This window comes from Podarcis pityusensis, assembly GCF_964106645.2.
Source record: "Podarcis pityusensis genome assembly, chromosome: 1".
Lineage (NCBI taxonomy): Eukaryota > Metazoa > Chordata > Lepidosauria > Squamata > Lacertidae > Podarcis > Podarcis pityusensis.
The window spans coordinates 4,776,460-4,794,928 of record NC_138028.1 but is presented as its reverse complement, the minus strand read 5'-3'; the positions used below and the strand labels follow the sequence as shown (position 1 = coordinate 4,794,928).

The 18,469-nt window shown below is 48.7% G+C and overlaps 1 protein-coding gene and 1 long non-coding RNA gene across 4 annotated transcripts in view; both read left to right on the top strand.

Annotated features, from left to right (window-relative positions):
- The window catches only part of FRMD6 (FERM domain containing 6), a 144,068-nt gene that overhangs the window by 113,791 nt on the left and 11,808 nt on the right, over positions 1–18,469 (top strand). For all 3 annotated transcript variants that reach the window (XM_080977374.1, XM_080977373.1, XM_080977375.1), the window contains 7 exons: positions 282–358; positions 1,630–1,816; positions 7,529–7,684; positions 9,310–9,375; positions 10,646–10,714; positions 15,919–16,093; positions 16,888–17,223. In XM_080977374.1, the coding sequence (XP_080833500.1) occupies positions 282–358; positions 1,630–1,816; positions 7,529–7,684; positions 9,310–9,375; positions 10,646–10,714; positions 15,919–16,093; positions 16,888–17,223 (1,066 nt within the window). The remainder of the gene's footprint in view (positions 1–281; positions 359–1,629; positions 1,817–7,528; positions 7,685–9,309; positions 9,376–10,645; positions 10,715–15,918; positions 16,094–16,887; positions 17,224–18,469) is intronic.
- LOC308470594 overlaps positions 1–18,469 on the top strand; it is an 80,379-nt gene that overhangs the window by 50,102 nt on the left and 11,808 nt on the right. The gene's annotated exons all lie outside the window — the stretch shown is intronic.

The following is an 18,469-nucleotide window of genomic DNA, read 5'->3' as shown; positions in this document are numbered from 1 at the left end:
TCGGGTTACTGGCAGATCTGAAGCTCAGGTTATAGCCTCCCAGTGTAGCTGGTGGTGCAAACCGTTTTTGCAAAAAGGCAGATCGCCCCAGGACCTTTGGGTCTCCCATTGCTGCCGAGGTGACAATTGCTCCTTTGCCAAATGCGTCCCAGCATTAACACGCTGCTCCTGCTGGGGCTCAGTATTTTTATGTGTGGGGGGAGAGAAGATGTCTTCTGGAGGGGGGGTCCTTCTCCCTCCCTGCCTCAAGGCTGATCCTTTATTTTTGCCTTTGGTTGCAGGGTATAGACCAGTTTGGGCCTCCCATGATCATTCACTTCCGAGTCCAGTATTACGTGGAAAACGGCCGGCTGATCAGGTAAAGGGGAAGGGGGTTTTTTGTGAGGTGGGGGGGAGCAGAGGAAAATTGTTGCCAAAAGCCTTGGTGGCAAAGAGCCATATGGAAGAAAAAGTGGGCCTTATGGTGGCCCACAATTTATTTACCGTATTTTTTGCACCATAACACTCACTTTTTTCCTCCTAGAAAGTAAGGGGAAATGTCTGTGCGTTTTATGGAGCGAATGCCTACGGGTGGCAGGGGGGATCTGCTGCAGTCGTGAGCAGAGGATCCATGGTTCCCCTTCCTTCCCTCCTCCGTGGCTCGCTTTGAAACAGCAAAGCGGGAGAAGAGCCACTGAGTGGGGAGGAGAGAGGGACAGAGAGCCTGCTTGCTTTAAAGGAGCAAAGCGGGAGAGGAGAGGAGCCGCTTACACAAGTGTAAGCGGCTCCTGTCCGGTTGGCTCCTTTGAAGCAAGCAGGCTCTCTGTCCCTCTCTCCTCCCCACTCAGCTTGCTAAATAGCATGATTAGCAGCATCCTTCTCCACACACCCCATGCGTGCTCCTTGTCCCTTGAGTGCTTTTCCTTCCCTCCCCACTTAAAACGTGGTTACAAAGCACGGATCCACATGGATCCTCAGGATTTTTGCACTGGGTCACCCCAAATTCACCATCAGATCACATAGCATGTCCATGGCTACATCTTGCACCAAAAAAATCACGCACCCACTGTTGCCTGCGGTCGCAGTGGTGCAAAAATGTGGTTACAAAGCATGGATCCACATGGATCCTCAGGATTTTTGCATTGGGCTACTCCAGACTCACTGTCAGATCACATGTCTGTGGCCACAGCATGAACCACAAAAATCATACATCCACTGTTTCGTTTAGAATATTTTTTTCTTGTTTTCCTCCTCTAAAAACTACATGCGTGTTATGGTCTGGTGCGTGTTATAGAGCAAAAAATACGGTATTTTAAAAGCTGCTCCGTCTGAGTTCTTATTGATAAAACAGTTGCATGTCAATTGTTGTTGTTGTTTTCTTTTTAGTGTTTATATTATTAATTTGTATGATGTAGATTTGTTTTTTGTTTCTTTAATGTCTTTGTTTTTTGTGTATTGTTATTTTTCGATATATTTCTTGGTGTTGTTTGGAAAATACTAATAAAAAATTTATAATAATAATAATAATAATAAGTTTACAAGGAAGAAGCGACCAACCCCAGCGAAAGACATCCATGGTTTCTGCCCGTCCGTTTTCCCCCTGCCGTTCTTCGTTTACATCCCTCTTCCTTTCTCTCCCTCTCCTTCCAGCGACCGAACCGCCCGCTACTATTATTACTGGCACCTGAGGAAGCAAGTCCTCCGTTCGCAGAGCCTCCTTCGCGAGGAGGCCTATTTCCTGCTGGCAGCCTTCGCCCTGCAAGCTGACCTGGGCAACTTCAAAAGAAACAAACACTACGGGAAATACTTTGAACCCGAAGCCTACTTCCCTGCCTGGGTAGGAACACCCTCTTCCTTCGAGCCCAGGCTCTCTCTCTCTCCCCCTCAATCCCCTTCATCTCTCTTCCCGGTGCCTAAACACAAGCTGCGTTGCCATAGCTCTGAAGGCCACCCGTCCTCCGAGCCGTTCCAGACGGCATGAGGGGTTTGTGGGCGGGTGCATCTGTCAGCCGGAAAATATTCTGAGGGTGGTCGTGGGGCTTTCCAGCTTGGCTGGGATCGAGTTGCCTTTTGCAGAAATCTGGCGGCGCTGTCTGTTTTGGCTTTCCCCTCGGAGGAGAGCGCCATTACCATAGCTGTCAACTTACAGATTTGAAAATAAGGGACCAGCAGCCTCGAAAACAAGGGATCAGCAGCCAAAATAAGGGATTTTCTGGGCACAGGTATGTTCAACTTCTAAGCCCCTCCAAGCCAAAGGCAGAAAGCCCAGCCAGCAGCCAAACGAAGCCTCAAGCGGTGGTTCCCACAGCGCAGCAACCCGGCAAAGGGGATGTAGCAAGGAAAACCACTGTCACCTCTCCGCTGGGAAGCGCTGAGCAAAGGCGAGTCCCCAGGCAACGCAGCCGATTTGATCAGCACAAGGCATGCAAGCTCCTCCCCCCAGTTGTTCTTAGACTCCTTATTGGGTGAGCAACGCAGCCAAGCAACACAGTTGGAGCCTCCCTCCTCCCTGGCCGGCAGGGAGGGAGGGAGGGAGAGGAGCTGCTTCCTTTGAAACCGGGGAAATTTAAGGGACATCATCAGTAAGGGACAGCAGCGGGACACGGCACTGGGATAAGGGACTTTCCCACCAAATAAGGGACGGTTGTCAGCTATGGCCAATACGCCTGTTGGTTTTGGTGTTTTGTTTTTCGCCGGCTCCGTCCACAGCGGCCAGGCTCTGAGGTGGAGCCATAGCAGTACTTGCAACTGGATGCCTGAACATAGGAACCTGCCCGAGACCCTTGGTCCATCTAGTTCAGTGCTGCCCACACTGGATGGCAGCAGCTCAACAGGATTTCAGGCAGGAGGCTGAGGGTGCCATTGAGGATTGGGTGGCTCTCTGTTCATGCAGGTTCCTGCATTTCAGGGGTTGGTCTAGATGACCCTCAGGGGTCCCTTCCAGCTCTACAATTCTATGATTGAACCTGCGACCTTCTGCTTGCAAATTCTGTCTCTGGCGCTGTGGCCCTTCCTGCCCTGGCCTCCAAACTTCCTAGGGACATGGGAAGCTGCCTCATACCCAGTCAGACCATGGGTCCGTCAGTGGTTTGCATTCCCAACCTGCATTTAATAATAATAATAATAATAATAATAATAATAATAATAATAATAAATTTTATTTATATCCCGCCCTCCCCAGCCAAGGCCGGGCTCAGGGTGGCTAACACCAGGTATAAAAACAATTGATTGAAATACAACTTAAAAACAAGATTAAAATACAACATTAAAATGCAGCCTCATTTCAGTAGAAACTCAAATCAAAAACTTTTTTGGGGATGAAAACGTCAAATCTTCACCAAGGCCAACTATCCAGACTGGTCCTACGTGGGCCAGAAAAATGCCAGGGAAGTCCCCAAATAGGAGTTACATCACAGAAGAGGAAAGGAAAAAGGAAAGAGGGGAAGGGGATCAAGTTGATTCCAAGCCAAAGGCCAGGCGGAACAACTCTGTCTTACAGGCCCTGCGGAAAGAAATCAGATCCTGCAGGGCCCTGGTCTCATGAGCCAGAGCATTCCACCAGGCTGGGGCCAGCATTGAAAAGGCCCTGGCTCTGGTTGAGGCTAATCTGACTTCCTTAGAGCCCGGGACCTCTAGGGTGTTGCTATTTATGGACCTTAAGGTCCTCCGCGGGGCATACTGGGAGAGGCAGTCCCGTAGGTACGAGGGTCCTAGACTCGAACCCATGGCTTCACGTTGCAAGAAAGCAGATTCCAGCTAAACATCAGGAAGAACTTTCTGACAGTAAGAGCTGTTCGACAGTGGAACGGACTCCTCCGGGAGGTTGTGGACTCCCCTTCTTTGGAGGTTTTTAAGCAGAGGTTGGGGGGGATCATCTGTCATGGATGCTTTAGCTGAAATTCCCGCATTAAAGGAGGCCTAGCTGCCAGCTCCCCGGATGCCCGGGCACCCACAAAATTCCCCATGAATGGGGCCGGGCACCCACAAATTTCAGGGCCAGGGTCATGCACGCTGCATGACACCCATGGCCCCAGGCGCCCATGGTTGCGGGGCCAAGCTGGCTCTCCTGGCAGGGGGTTGGACTAGATGGCCCTTGGCGTCCCTTCACAGCTGTCAACTTTTCCCTTTTCTTGCGAGGAATCCTATTTGGAATAAGGGAATTTTAAAAAAGGAAACGTTGGCAGCTATGGGACCCTTCCAACTCTATGATTCTATGCCACACCAGAAAAACACCGCAGACCTGCAGCTTTCGCGGGATTTACCTACACGATTGCAGCGTTGTGCGAGTAAGCTGGCAGCGACCATGTCATGCCTGTTGAGGCCTCCCTGGGGATATTGGCACAAGGCGAAAGAGCGGATTGGTGTGTTTGACCGACCCGTCTCAGGCTTCAAGTTCATCCGACTCCCAAGCCAGCCCTCACTGCAAACGTGCCGGCTAAGAGGATTACACGCTTGTAGCAAGGTTGACTCACTATTTCCATTTTAAGCACTTCTTCCCCAGGAGTGTTTAGCATCTCCTCTGCATTGGGGGGGGGGGGGGCAGGAGCAACAGCTCAGACTTCAGATAGCAGACACAACCGCTGGGATGAGACGGGTGTTCTGAAATGAAAACACATTCCAGAGTCTAAAATGCCTCTTGGCAAAAAAAGCACCCTCTCTACCTTCACTCTGCAAAGAACAGGAGGGATATAAACATGTAAGTGTTCTGTTGCACGCACATACCCCAGAACCCAAATTCTGCATTTTAGGTAATGCATGCTCTGGGTTGCATAAACAGCCTTGTCATTCCCCAGCCCCTGAATAAAAGGCAGTACAGTACAATGGCATCTTACATGGGGGTTTGGTTCCAGGGGTCCCACATGTACACAAAAAGGCTAATAATAATAATAATAATAATAATAATTCATTATTTATACCCCACCCATCTGGATGAGTTTCCCCAGCCACTCTGGGCAGCTTCCAATCAAGTGTAAAAAACAATACAGCATTAAATATTAAAAACTTCCCTAAACAGGGCTGCCTTCAGATGTCTTTTAAAAAGAAGATAGCTGCTTATTTCCTTCACATCTGAAGGGAGGGCGTTCCACAGGGCGGGCGCCACTACCAAGAAGGCCTTCTGTCTGGTTCCCTGTAACCTCACATCTCGCAGGGAGGGAACTGCCAGAAGGCCCTCAGCGCTGGATCTCAGTGTCCGGGCTGAACGATGGGGGTGGAGACGCTCCTTCAGGTATACTGGACCGAGGTCGTTTAGGGCTTTAAAGGTCAGCACCAACACTTTGAATTGTGCTCAGAAACGTACTGGGAGCCAATGCAGATCTCTCAGAACCGGTGTTATGTGGTCCTGGCGGCCACTCCCAGTCACCAGTCTAGCTGCCGCATTCTGGATTAATTGCAGTTTCCGGGTCACCTTCAAAGGTAGCCCCACGTAGAGCGCGTTGCAGTAGTCCAAGTGGGAGATAACTAGAGCATGCACCACTCTGGCAGGGTCTCAGCCTGCGTACCAGGTGGAGCTGGTAGACAGCTGCCCTGGACACAGAATTAACCTGCACCTCCATGGACAGCTGTGAATCCAAAATGACTCCCAGGCTGCGCACCTGGTCCTTCAGGGGCAGTTGCCCCATTCAGGACCAGGGAGCCCCTCACATACTTGAACTGTCCCTTCACAAGGATACTTGCCCTTCTGGAGCTGGCGTGCTGAGTGTGCCTTGCCCAAAAGCAAGGAAGAGATCTTCAAAGCCATCCTTTTGCGCTCTGCCTTGCTCACCTGGTACGGCTTGCTCAGCGCACCATCTCTGGGATGCTCTTGTGAGATCTCGTGCGACCGTGCCCATTCTTCCAGAGCCGGCATGCCGCGAGGGCTTTGCACGGCAAGCAGGGCAGATAAGCTCTTTCCACACTGGGGGAAAAAAACTTACGTGCATTTAACTTGTGCAGTTTTAACCAGCCGAAACTGCACGATAAATAAATAAAGCCGCTTGCTTCCCCAAAAGTAATGCTGTTGAGAATTGCAAACATTTATTTACACGCTGAAAGCCTTGCTATGTTGTTGTTGTTGTTGTTGTTGTTGTTTAGTCATTTAGTCGTGTCCGACTCTTCATGACCCCATGGACCAGAGCACGCCAGGCCCTCCTGTCTTCCACTGCCTCCCGCAGCTTGCTCAAACTCATGCTGGTAGCTTCGACAACACTATCCAACCATCTCGTCCTCTGTCGTCCCCTTCTTGTGCCCTCCATCTTTCCCAACATCAGGGTCTTTTCCAGGGAGTCGAGTCTTCTCATGAGGTGGCCAAAGCCTTGGAACCTCAGCTTCAGGATCTGTCCTTCCAGTGAGCACTCAGGGCTGATTTCCTTAAGAATCGATAGGTTTGCAGTCCATGGGACTCTCAAGAGTCTCCTCCAGCACCATAGACGCTCGTATTTGTGGCTTTAGAAAAAGGGAGGTATGCTGGAGAAGACTTCAGCTGCTCTTTTAAAGGAAAGGAGAAGAACCTCTGGGAAGAGGTCCTCCCTAAGACGGGTAGTTGAGGACTTGCGGCCCTCTGGGTGGTTCTGAACTACAACTCCCATAATTCCTGCCTATCAGAGGCATTGGCTGGGGTCGTACAGTAAGCCTGCAAGTGCACGCATTTAACTTGTGCGCATTTATCTCAGTGAAGACCTTACTTGGAAGACCAATACAACCCAGGTGGCTAAGAAAGCCCAACAGAGATTCCATCTCCTCAGAGTATTGCGGAAGAACAATGTCAATCAACATTTGATGATCTCCTTCTACCGCTCCACAATAGAAAGTGTCCTTTCCTACTGCATCACGGTGTGGTACGCTGGTTTGACATCAACTGATAGGAAGTGTTTACAGAGGGTGGTGAATACAGCACAAGATATTATGGGCTGTCCCGTGAATCCGCTGGATGAAATAGCAGAAGAAGGTGGTTGCCTCAGGAGAGTGAGGAAAATTCTCAGGGATGATTCACACCCTGGCCGGCACTTTTTTGATCTCCTGCCCTCGGGCAGAAGATATAGAAGCACGATTAGTCGCGCCAACAGGGTAAAGAACAGCTTCTATCCGTGGGCTGTTAGGCCGCTAAATGAAAAGATAACAACAGGGCAACTGACTTTTTGGTTTGGTGGGTGTGCGTCAGTAAACGAGGGGAATTAAGACTTAAGCTGAGTGGGGGGTGCTCGTGTAATCTCACTGTATACAAGTTGTAGAAGTGACAATAAAGTATGACAATAAAGTATTTCAATTTAGCTTGACGCATGTAGCAGGAAAAAATATATGGAAAGGGTGATGGTTCTGGGGGAAATGACTTTGGCAGTCAGTCCCACTTGCCATGTGTTTTGAGTGCATGCTGTTTTGGCTTTAGGTGGCATCCCCAGAACGTAACCCCCGCATAACTTGCAGGCTTGCTCCAGTTGGAAGCATCTGGAGGCCACTGGGATTTGGGAAGGCTGTGTCTAGTCGTCTCTGGTCCACTGTTATTTCGCCTAGCAAACCTGAGATTCCCAGCCAGGCGCAATTAACACCCAGCGCCCCTTCTCTCTCTCTGCAGGTGGTGGCAAAGAGAGGGAAGGACTACATCCTGAAGCACATTCCCATCATGCACAAGGACCAGTGCACCCTGACAGCCTCTGAGGCCCATCTGAAGTACATCAAGGAAGCTGTCCGCCTCGATGACGTGGCCGTGCATTATTATAGATTGTATAAGGTACGGGGGGAGGCAGAATCGAACGGGTCCAGTTAGGCAAGGCAAGAGCCGCTGATCAGTTTGTGTCTTCCATTTGGGAAGGCGAAAAAAATTTCGTGTCCCTGGTCATTATTCTCCCTCCCCCTCCTGGCCACAAAACAATAGGTTTTGACCTATAAAGCCTTAAACGGCTCAGGACCGCAATACCTCCAGGACCGCCTCTTTCCATATGAATCTACCTGGACCTTGAGATCGTCTTCTGAGGTCCTCCTTTTTGTGCCTCCTCCTCAAGAGGTCCGGAGGGTGGCAACACGAGAACGGGGCCTTCTCTGCAGTGGCTCCCCATCCGTAGGATGCTCTCCCCAGGGAAGTTTGCCTGGCGCCTTCATTACACACCATTAGGTGCCAGGCAAAAATGTTCCTTTTTAACCAGGCCTTTGGTTGATCTGTTTGACATCCTATACTCTTTTAAAATGTGGCTCTTTTCGGGGGGGGGGGGTTAATTGGGTTGTTGTTTTTATTTTGATTATATATGTTGTGATCTTTTCTGTGAACCACCCTGAGACCACCAGGTATAGGGTGGTATATAAACAATAGTAGTAGTAGTAGTAATAATAATAATAATAATAATTAATACAGTCATACCTCTTGTTACGTTCGGTTCAGGTTACGTCTTTTCAGGTTGTGTCCCGCAGTAACCCGGAAGTACCGGAAAGGGTTACTTCCAGGTTTCACTGCTCGCGCATGCGCAGACGCTCAAAATGACGTCACGAGCATGCGCGGAAGCAGCGAATCTCGACACGCGCAGACGCGGGTTGCGTTCCCCTCATGTTGCAAATGGGGCTCCGGAACGGATCCCGTTCGCAACCAGAAGTACCACTGTAATAATAATAAGAATAACCTCGGGGGAATTTAGTGCTGCGTTTTCACATGGCTCGTTGAGAAACTGCAACAGTGTGTGTTTGCAACGGCACTCTTCAGAAACAGCTGTAAAGATAAGTTGCAAGGTCTGATGACGGAGGCCATTATTCATCCTGGCCACCAGGCTTTAGCCCTCTCTTCTGGAGGACAGCTGCATTTCAGAGCGGGGAGTGTTGCAAAATCACAGGGGGTCGTGCTAGAGGACTTGGGGTCCTTTCCAACCCAGCAGTTCTGTGTTTCTGTGAAAAGCTGGGGCGCTAGCAGCAAGCAAACATCTCCCAGACCAATCTGGCACTGGACACTAGAGGGCACCCTTAGCTAACCTGATGCCTTACAGATGTTTTGAACTACAATTCCCATCACCCCCCAGCGAGCACGGCTGGGTAGTAGAGAGGTGCGTCTTTGAGGATTTACAGCCCCAGATCCTTCAGGGCTTTATAAGTAACCAGTGATAGCTAGAATTTGGAACGGGATTGTGAGGGAAGCCAGCGAGGTGTGGCCCTTGTGCTAGCTGGTGCTGATGGGAGTTGTAGTCTGAAACATCTGGGTTGGGGAAGGATGCTCTGTTAATCCACACACAACCTTGCTCTGAAGAATCAGGGGCCCCTCTTTTTTCTCCATGTCTGAACCCTCCTTTTCCCAAGTAAAACAGCCGTTCGAATTGTGTGTGCGAGGTGAGGGCTTTGTAAAAGGGCAAAAAGAGTCATTATCATTCTTTCTCGCAGGACAAGAAGGAAATCGAGGCCTCCCTCACCCTAGGGCTTACCACTCGAGGCATCCAGATATTCCAGGTACGTGCCTCCAAAACATTACATACCATTGAGATGGCTTCTTGCTTTCCCAGACTTAAGCCGGCTTGCTTTCAGCAGGCTAAACTCTGCATGGAATCTGGGATTTGGATTTCCGGGGGGGGGGGGTGTGATGATTCACAGTCCTTCTGAGTTTTGAGGCTTGCCTGAAAGCAGGTAACTCGTCTCCATGCTGGAGAGTCCAGGTTTTGGAGAGTAGAGCTGCAGAAAGAGATGGGGAGAGTTTTCTGAAACCTAAGATGTGCACAGATGTACCTTTTTAGAAAAGATGTACCTTTTTAGGAAAAAAAGACCACCAACATTTCTGCTCCCGTGGGATAACACACACACACACACACACACACACACACTTTGCAGTCATTCTCCTACTTGGCTGCCTGCCTTGAACCTCCCATTTTATATTGTAAAATTCTGCAAATGGTAAATATATTCAGCTGTCGTGGCTGCCGGGACGCGAGTGGCGCTATGGGTTAAACCACAGAGCCTAGGACTTGCTGATCAGAAGGTTGGTGGTTCGAATCCCTGCGACGGGGTGAGCTCCCGTTGCTCAGTCCCTGCTCCTGCCAACCTAGCAGTTCGAAAGCACGTCAAAGTGCAAGTAGATAAATAGGTACCGCTCCGGCGGGAAGGTAAACGTCGTTTCCGTGCACTGCTCTGATTCGCCAGAAGCGGCTTAGTCGTGCTGTCCACATGACCTGGAAGCTGTACGCCGGCTCCCTCGGCCAATAAAGTGAGATGAGCGCCGCAACCCCAGAGTCGGCCATGACTGGACCTAATGGTCAGGGGTCCCTTTACCTTTATCATGGCTGCCAGTTCATTTCTGCACCCAGTTCAAGCTACTCATACCTGTCTTTAAACCCCTGAGCAACTTAGGCCCCAAATAGCTGGAAAAACCCCTTCCCTACAGACCCCCTTGGCTGTTAAAATCAGCAGAAGGGGCTGTCTCGGTAGTCCCACCTCCCTCAGAAATTCACAGCCGTGGTGGCAGCAGCTTAGGAGAGGGTCTTCTGTGTGGTGGCCCCTAACCTGTGGAAATTTCTCCCCACGGAGGTGCGTCTTTCATTGTACGCGGAAGACACATCCCTGGCGCCTGAGACGTGTCTTTTCAGGGCCTGTTCCTGTGATTGTAATCTGCTTTAACTGTTTTTTAGTTTTACATTGCCATAACCCACCATGAGGCATGCTAGGGAAGGGCAGGTAATAAATATAATGATTGTCGTTGTCTCTCTCCTCCCCTTTTCTTCCTTCCCAGAATGTCAACAGCGAAAGGCAGTTGCTTTATGACTTCCCTTGGACGAATGTGGGGAAACTCGTGTTTGTGGTGAGTAGGGAGACACCAAAGTCAGATTCGCTGCTCAGTTCCTCGCGAATATTCTGCCTGCGGCACGGATTTGCACGACGAGTTTTCTTGGGGCGCACGCTTGGGGTAACAGCGTGCAGTTCCAATCGCTTCACCTCAAAATGGAGATTGTACGTAAAGGGTCAAGGGGGAAGGATGGTGAGGCAAGCTAACATATTTTTTTGGAAAGGCTTAGTTTGGCTGGGGGGAAGACAAGTAAAGCGGGGACACGACCAGAGAGTGTAATGTGAAGAAAATACAAAAGAAAGTATTTCTCTAAACAGCACATGGTTATGTGCAAGGGACATGGGGGGCGCTGTGGTCTAAACCACTGAGCCTCTTGGGCTTGCCGATCAGAAGGTCCGTGGTTTGAATCCCCACAACGGAGTGAGCTCCCGTTGCTCTGTCCCAGCTCCTGCCAGCCTAGCAGTTCAAAAGCACGCCAGCACAAGTAGATAAATAGGTACTACTGTGGCGGGAAGGTAAATGGTGTTTCCAGGCGCTCTGGTTTCCATCACCGTGTCCCGTTGTGCCAGAAGCAGTTTAGTCCTGCTGGCCACATGACCAGGAAAGCTGTCTGTGGACAAACGCCGGCTCCCTCAGCCTGAAAGCGAGATGAGCGCTGCAACCCCAGAGTCGGCCACGAGTGGACCTAATGGTCAGGGGTCCCTTTACCTTTACCCAGGGTGGCTGGGGCTACCCAGTCAGGTGGGCAGCAAATTAATGACAAATTTATTATTATTATTATTATTATTATTATTATTATTAATCACCGAATTAGATGGCTTTAAAAGAGGATTAGTCAAATTCATGGAGGATAAGACTATCGGTGGGTACCAGCCCCCATGGCGATGTTCTGCTTGCCCTGTTTGAGGCTGGGTGACCCAGAATATGGGTTGCTGGGAATCGCAAGTGGGGAGATGGATGCTGTTGTGCTCAGGTGCTGGCAGAAGGCTTCCAGGTGGGACATCCTCATGACCACCATGACAACAGGATGCCGGACGACAAGGGTCTTACGCTGTTACGACACAACACCACCTTGCAGCCTCTTGCAGACTTGCTAAGCTACCACTAACTAACACATCATCAATTCTAGCAGTGGAGATAAAACACAGCTTGTAGCCACCAGTGGCCCTCTCCTATCCCGTGAATTTCTCTAATCCTCTTCCTTTTTTTAGGTGCGCATTAAAATGAAATTTTATTTGCTGACAATTTGTGCCTTTTGGGGAGGGGGAGCCTTTTGCAGCTTCTTCACTTTGTGCTTGATGATTCTGTTTCTCGTTTTCTTGGCCTTCATGACCTTGTAACGATCAAAATCTGACATCTTGGCTTTCTTCTTCCTTGCTTCGATTTTTTTGTGTCCATCTGGTAGTCTTCCGCTTCTCGTTAATGTTTCCCTTCTCCCAAGCAGCTCTCACATACTTTTGACAAGGAAACTTGAGAACAGAGTCAGTCAGCTGCATGCGCTCGAAGGGCGTAGCTTGCCTTCTGACACCTCTGCAGGGACCACCTGCTAGTGCCCTGTTCTGATCAATAACATCCACAATCGCTACCGGCGCTGTGGTCTAAACCACTAAGCCTCTTGGGCTTGCTGATCAGAAGGTTGGCAGTTCGAATCCGCACAATGGGGTGAGCACCTGTTGCTCTGTCCCAGCTTCTGCCAACCTAGCATTTTGAAAGCATACTAATGCAAGCAGATAAATAGGTACCACTGCAGCAGGAAAGTAAACGGCGTTTCCATGTGCTCTGACTTCTGTAACAGTATCCCGTTGCGTCAGAAGCGGTTTAGTGCTGCTGGCCACGTTACCTGGAAAGCTGTCTGTGGACAAACACCAGCTCCCTCGCCCTGAAAGCGAGATTAGCGCCGCAACCCTATAGTCACCTTTGATTGGACTTAACCATCAGGGGTCCTTTACCTTTTTTATGTGCAAGGATTAATTCTCCTTCAAGAGAAGGAGGTTTTTAACATTTGAGGATTTTGTGTTTGAATATTTTGCTGGAAGCCGCCCAGGGTGGCTGGGGATACCCAGTCAGATGGGCAGCAAATAAATAACAAATTATTATTATTATTATTATTATTATTATTATTATTATTATTAATCACCGAATTGGATGGCTTTAAAAGAGGATTAGTCAGATTCATGGAGGATAAGACTATCGGTGGGTACCAGCCCCCATGGCGATGCTCTGCTTGCCCTGTTGGAGGCTGTGTGACCCAGGATATGGGTTGCTGGGAATCGCAAGTGGGGAGATGGATGCTGTTGTGCTCAGGTGCTGGCAGAAGGCTTCCAGGTGGGACATGTTTTAAATAATTTTTATTAAGATTTCAATAAAAGTTAAACAGAAGAACATAAAAGTTAAAATACAAAAACACACAATACATAATCCAAAAAGAAAAAGAAAACACAGAAAACAAAATACAAAAAAAAAACTAAAAAAAAACAAAACAGAACAATTAAAAACAATATCACTTTTCCATTTCCGTTTTTGAATTTACTTATTTTCTGGACTTCCTCATACCTCCCTCTTTTGTATTCCAGTCCAAATTGTTTGTCCAGCAATTTCTTTTCCACTTTTTTAATCCCAATCTTTAATCTTAATATAATATATAACACTTAAACTTCTTTAATCCTAATCTTTAATCTTAATGTAATATAACATTAAATTTTTACCTCTTAAGTACCAAATTTCCATTTCCTTAAACATCTTTAATCCTAATCTTTAATCTTAGTCTATCAATAACTTTAACCTGTACAGCTGGAAACCACTTATTTTCAATCCAACATCACTCTAACATTCCTTAATTTTGCAATGTTTCTGAAGATAATCTTTGAATTATCTTGGTTTTTTGTTGTCAAAGTACACCGCAGATGTCTGATCTCTCTGGAGACCTAGAGATATGACAATAGACTGCTCTGCCTCCTTCCTTTTAGCAAAGGGACATGACCTGGAAAGCTGTCTGTGGGCAAATGCCAGTTCCCTCAGCCTGTAAGTGAAATGAGCGCCGCAACCCCATAGTCGCCTTTGACTAGACTTAACCGTCCAGGAGTCCTTTACCTTTACCTGCAGTCGCTACCAGCTTGCCCACATGTGGTCAAAAGGAAATATAGGCAACTCAGCCAATCTCAACGTAGCGTTTGAACACCATGATGGCCACCTGATGAGCCGACGGTGGCGGGGAGAAAGAAAGAGGTCTAATCCTCTTTTAAAGTTGGAGGAAGTTCCGTAGTTTGCGCAAAGAACTCCTTTCTTTTATCTGTCCTGAATTTTCCAACGTTCAGCTTCATCAAACATCCAGGAGTTCCAGTGTTGCGAGAGAGGGAGAAAAACGTTTCTCTGTCCACTTTCTCTGTGCCATGCATAGTTTTATAAACTTCCGTCACGTCGCTTCTCCTTCGCCTTTTTCCTAAACTAATAAACCCCAAATGCTGTAACTTTTCCTCTCAGGGGAATTGCCCGATCTCTTGGATCATCTTGGCTGCCCTTTTATGAACCTCTCCTAACTTTACAATATCCTTTTTAAGGTGAGGCGACCAGAACTGTAAAGTTTCTGGGTTTTAGTATTGGACTGGATCGTCGTCATTGTTTTTCTGCTGACGCACCTGAGAAGCAGTGCTTTTTAATTACAGCGCATTTTAAATCCCGCATTTTAACAGTGCCGTGCGGTGTTTGGTAAACTGCTTCGAAGCCACCTTTAACAAATAAATATAATTTCAAGGCAGCGCCTTAGAGAGGCTGCCTTGCTTTTTTAAAGATTCAACGCCGCTAGCAAGCTCTGCCGCAGTTTGATTTGGGGCCTCGCATATCCAAAGCCGGCGCTTCTATTTTTTGTTTTGTTCTTCTTTTACGAGCTCCACTTCCTGGCAAGAAATAAAAACCCTCTCAAAGCTGCTTGCGATAAAATACTGACAGAATAATAAAGTGGCAAGAAATAAAACAGAGCAGCCAAAAGTGTTAAAAAAAACCCCAAGTCAGCTCTGCTGAGGCAGGCAGCTGATAAAAGTCTTCCTTCAAGTCTTGGCCTTCAAAGGCTGGGGAAGAGCAGGATTCTTGCAGAGTCTCTCTCAGCAGTGTCCCCCAAAAGCAGGGGCCACAAGGACCCTTCCCCCCGAGGGCCACATTCCCCTCTGAAAAGGCATCTAGGGGCCACATCCCAGCAGGAGGCAGGGCCAGCAGGAAGAGTGAGTGGAGCAAAAAATGTACATTTTTTTGTACTGTAGCTTAGTTCATCTATAGCCATTGGCAGCCCTCTCCTCCACAAATTTGTCTAATCCTCTCTTTTTTTTTAAGACATAATTTTTTATTGATTTTCACAGGTTTTACAAATTTACTTATATTTCAATACAGTCGTACCTTGGTTGCTGAACGCCTTGGAACTCGTACATTTCGGCTCCCGAACAATCAAAAACCGGAAGTGAGTGTTCCGGTTTTCAAACGATTTTCAGAAGCCCGATGTCCGGCGCGGCTTCCGATTGGCTGCAGGAGCTTTCTGCAGCCAATGAGAAGCCGTGCTTTGGTTTCTGAACATTTTGGAAGATTGCTCGACTTCCGGAACGGATTCTGTTCGACTTCCAGGGTACAACTGTATATGTTTTTCTTAAAATTGTTGACTCCCCACCCTTACTTCCATGGTGTTTTTATTCCACCTTATACCTACTGTTTTATATGACATACTTTAATCTAATACAAATTAACCTCAATAATAATAAAAATATTTATTTATACATACATACATACATACCCCGCACATCTGACTGGGTTTCCCCAGTCATTCTGGGAGGCTTCCAACAAAACATTAAAAATTACATTAAAACATCAGTCATTAAAAACCTCCCTAAAGAGGGCTGCCTTCAGATGTCTTCTAAAACTCAGGCAGTTGTTTATTTCCTTGACATCTGATGGGAGGGCGTTCCACAGGGCGGGTGCCACCACCGAGAAGGCCCTCTGCCTCACCATTGTTTTCATTCCACTGCTCATAATTCGGACGCTGCCCGCATTTTCATTTGTCTACAGCAGTTCTTCAAATAGCCGAGTCCAAGTTGGGGGATATCGCTGCAGGAAGGAGTTTCACAGTTTAACTCTGCGCTGCGTACAGAAGTGCTTTCGCTTTTGCATCCTGAATCTTACGGCAGCGTCCGGTCTCCAGGCCCCAGCTGACTCCCGAATGCGCTCCTTTCTCTCCGCAGGGCAAGAGGTTTGAGATCCTGCCCGACGGCTTGCCCTCTGCCCGCAAGCTCACCTACTACACTGCCTGCCCCTTGCGCTCGCGGCACCTCCTGCAACTCCTGAGCAACAGCCACCGCCTCTACATGAACCTGCAGCCCGTCCTGCGGCAGATCAGGAAGCTGGAGGAGAGCGAAGGTAGGAACGGCCCTGTCTCGGCTCTTCTTTGCTTTGGCCTGTGTCTCTCGCCTGCCCAGGGTTCTAGTCCACAAGGTTTTGAGCAGCCAGGAGAACAGGAAGCTGACGTCTACTGAGTTTAAAAGTGCAGCTGTGGGAGTAGAAGCCACCGTGACTCCCTTTTCTAGGGATGGGGGGACATGGAGGAGCTGTGAGATTATGGGGGGTGGGCTTGCTTGAGTTGTAAAGGGAAATAAAGGTAAAAAGTAAAGGGACTCGGGTGGCGCTGTGGTCTAAACCCCTGAGCCTCTTGGGCTTGCCACCAGAAGGTTGGCGGTTTGAATCCCCGCAATACTGTGAGCTCCTGTTGCTCTGTCCCAGCTCCTGCCAACTTAATAATAATAATAATAAATTTTATTTATACCCCGCCCTCTCCAGCCGAGATCAGGCTCAGGGCGGCGAACACCCAATATAAAACCAAATTGATTGAAATACAACTTAAAAACAAGATTAAAATATAACATTAAAACATTTAAAATACAGCCTCATTTCAATGGAAACTCAAATCAAAAACTTTTTGGGGGATGAAAACGTCAAGTCTTCACCAAGGCTAACTATCCAGACTGGTCCTACATGGGACAGAATAAAGCCAAGGAAGTCCTTAGTGTGAAAGCACGCCAGTGCAAGTAGATAAATAGGTACCATTGCAGCAGGGAATCAAATTGATTCCAATTGATAACCCAGTTGGCGGCTGGAGAAAGAGAGGGGTGTGGTGCCGTGTCTCTCCCCTGACTCTCCCCGGCTTTCCTCCCCAGAGAAGAAACAGTACCGCGAGTCCTATATCAGCGACCTGGAGATGGACCAGATGGAGAAACGTTCCCGCGCGAGCGGCAGCAGCTCTGGGAGCATGAAACACAAGTGCCTCTCCCGCCTCTCGACCGCCAGCCACAGCAGCTCGCACACGTCAGGAATCGAGGCTGACCCCAAGCCCAGGGGCGAGCAGGGGGGCGAGGATGACTTCCTGCTGCCCTCTGCCCACCACAAACTGAGGGCCTGCAGCTCCCTGACCAGCCACGGCAGCTCCCACACTTCGGGCGTGGAGAGCAGCGAAAAGGAGCGCCTGGAGGAAGAAGACTCCTCCCAGGAGGACGGTAAGTCCGGCAGCAAGGGCAGCGCCGAGCCTGCGGGGCGGGCCCCTCCCTTTGGGGACGGATGGGCTGGTTATATTTCCACGCTGTAGTTCGCTCAGCCGAACCCCCACAAAAAAAGCACGTAGGGCATAGGATGTAAATCAGATCACCCAAAGGCCTGGTTAAAAAGGAACGTTTTTGCCTGGCGCCTAAAGGTGTGTAATGAAGGCGCCAGGCGGACTTCCCTGGGGAGAGCTTTCCACAGACAGGGAGCCACTGCAGAGTAGGCCCCATTCTCGTGTTGCCACCCTCCAGACCTCTCGATGAGGGAGCATATGAAGAAGGGCCTCAGATGATGTTCTCAGGGTCCGGGCAGGTTCATATGGAAAGAGGCGGTCCTTGAGGTATTGGGGTCCTGAGCCGTTTAAGGCTTTATAGGTCAAAACCAGCACTTGGAATTGGGCCTGGAAACAGATTGGTAGCCAGTGCAGTCAGACCAGGATCAGTGTAAAATGCTCAAACCAGCTTGCTCCGGTGAGCAACCTGGCCATTGAATTCTGCACCAGCTGAAGTTTCCGAACCGTCTTCAGAGGCAGCCCTACATGGAATGCATTGCAGAAATCTAACCTTGAGGTTACCAGAGCACAGACAACAGTAGTTAGGCTATCCCTGTCCAGATAGGGGTGTAGCTAGGCCATCAGCCAAAACTGATAGAAGGCACTCCACTGAGGCCACCTGAGCCTTGAGCGACAGCAAAGGATCCAGGAGTTCCCCCAGGTTGCGAACTTGCTCCTTCAGAGGAAGTGTAACCCCATAACAGAACATCAAAAAATGTATCGTAAGACCTTTATTGGCATCACATACAACATCCAAAACAAATCAATACAGAATTTCCACTTCCCCAGTGGCACAAAACATTTGCTAAAAGGAAGGAGGCAGAGCAGTATATTGTCATATCTCTAGGTCTCCAGAGAGATCGGACATCTGCAGTGTATTTTGACAACAAAAAACCAAATAGAGATATTTAGCCACTAACTTGGTGAGCTCCTGATGATTCCCCAGTAATAGAAAATGTATGACCTCTGACTCTGGTTTCCAGTTGGGGATGCAGAGTTGATCTAGAAATTGCTGGCGGAGACCAGCATATAGTTTACAATGAAGAACCAGATGTGTGAGGGTTTCTACCAGGTGGTCTTCACCTGGGCAAGTTCTTTCTCCTTCCACCCTGCCTGAGAACCTTCCCCAAAGGAGGTTTGATGGGTTTGAA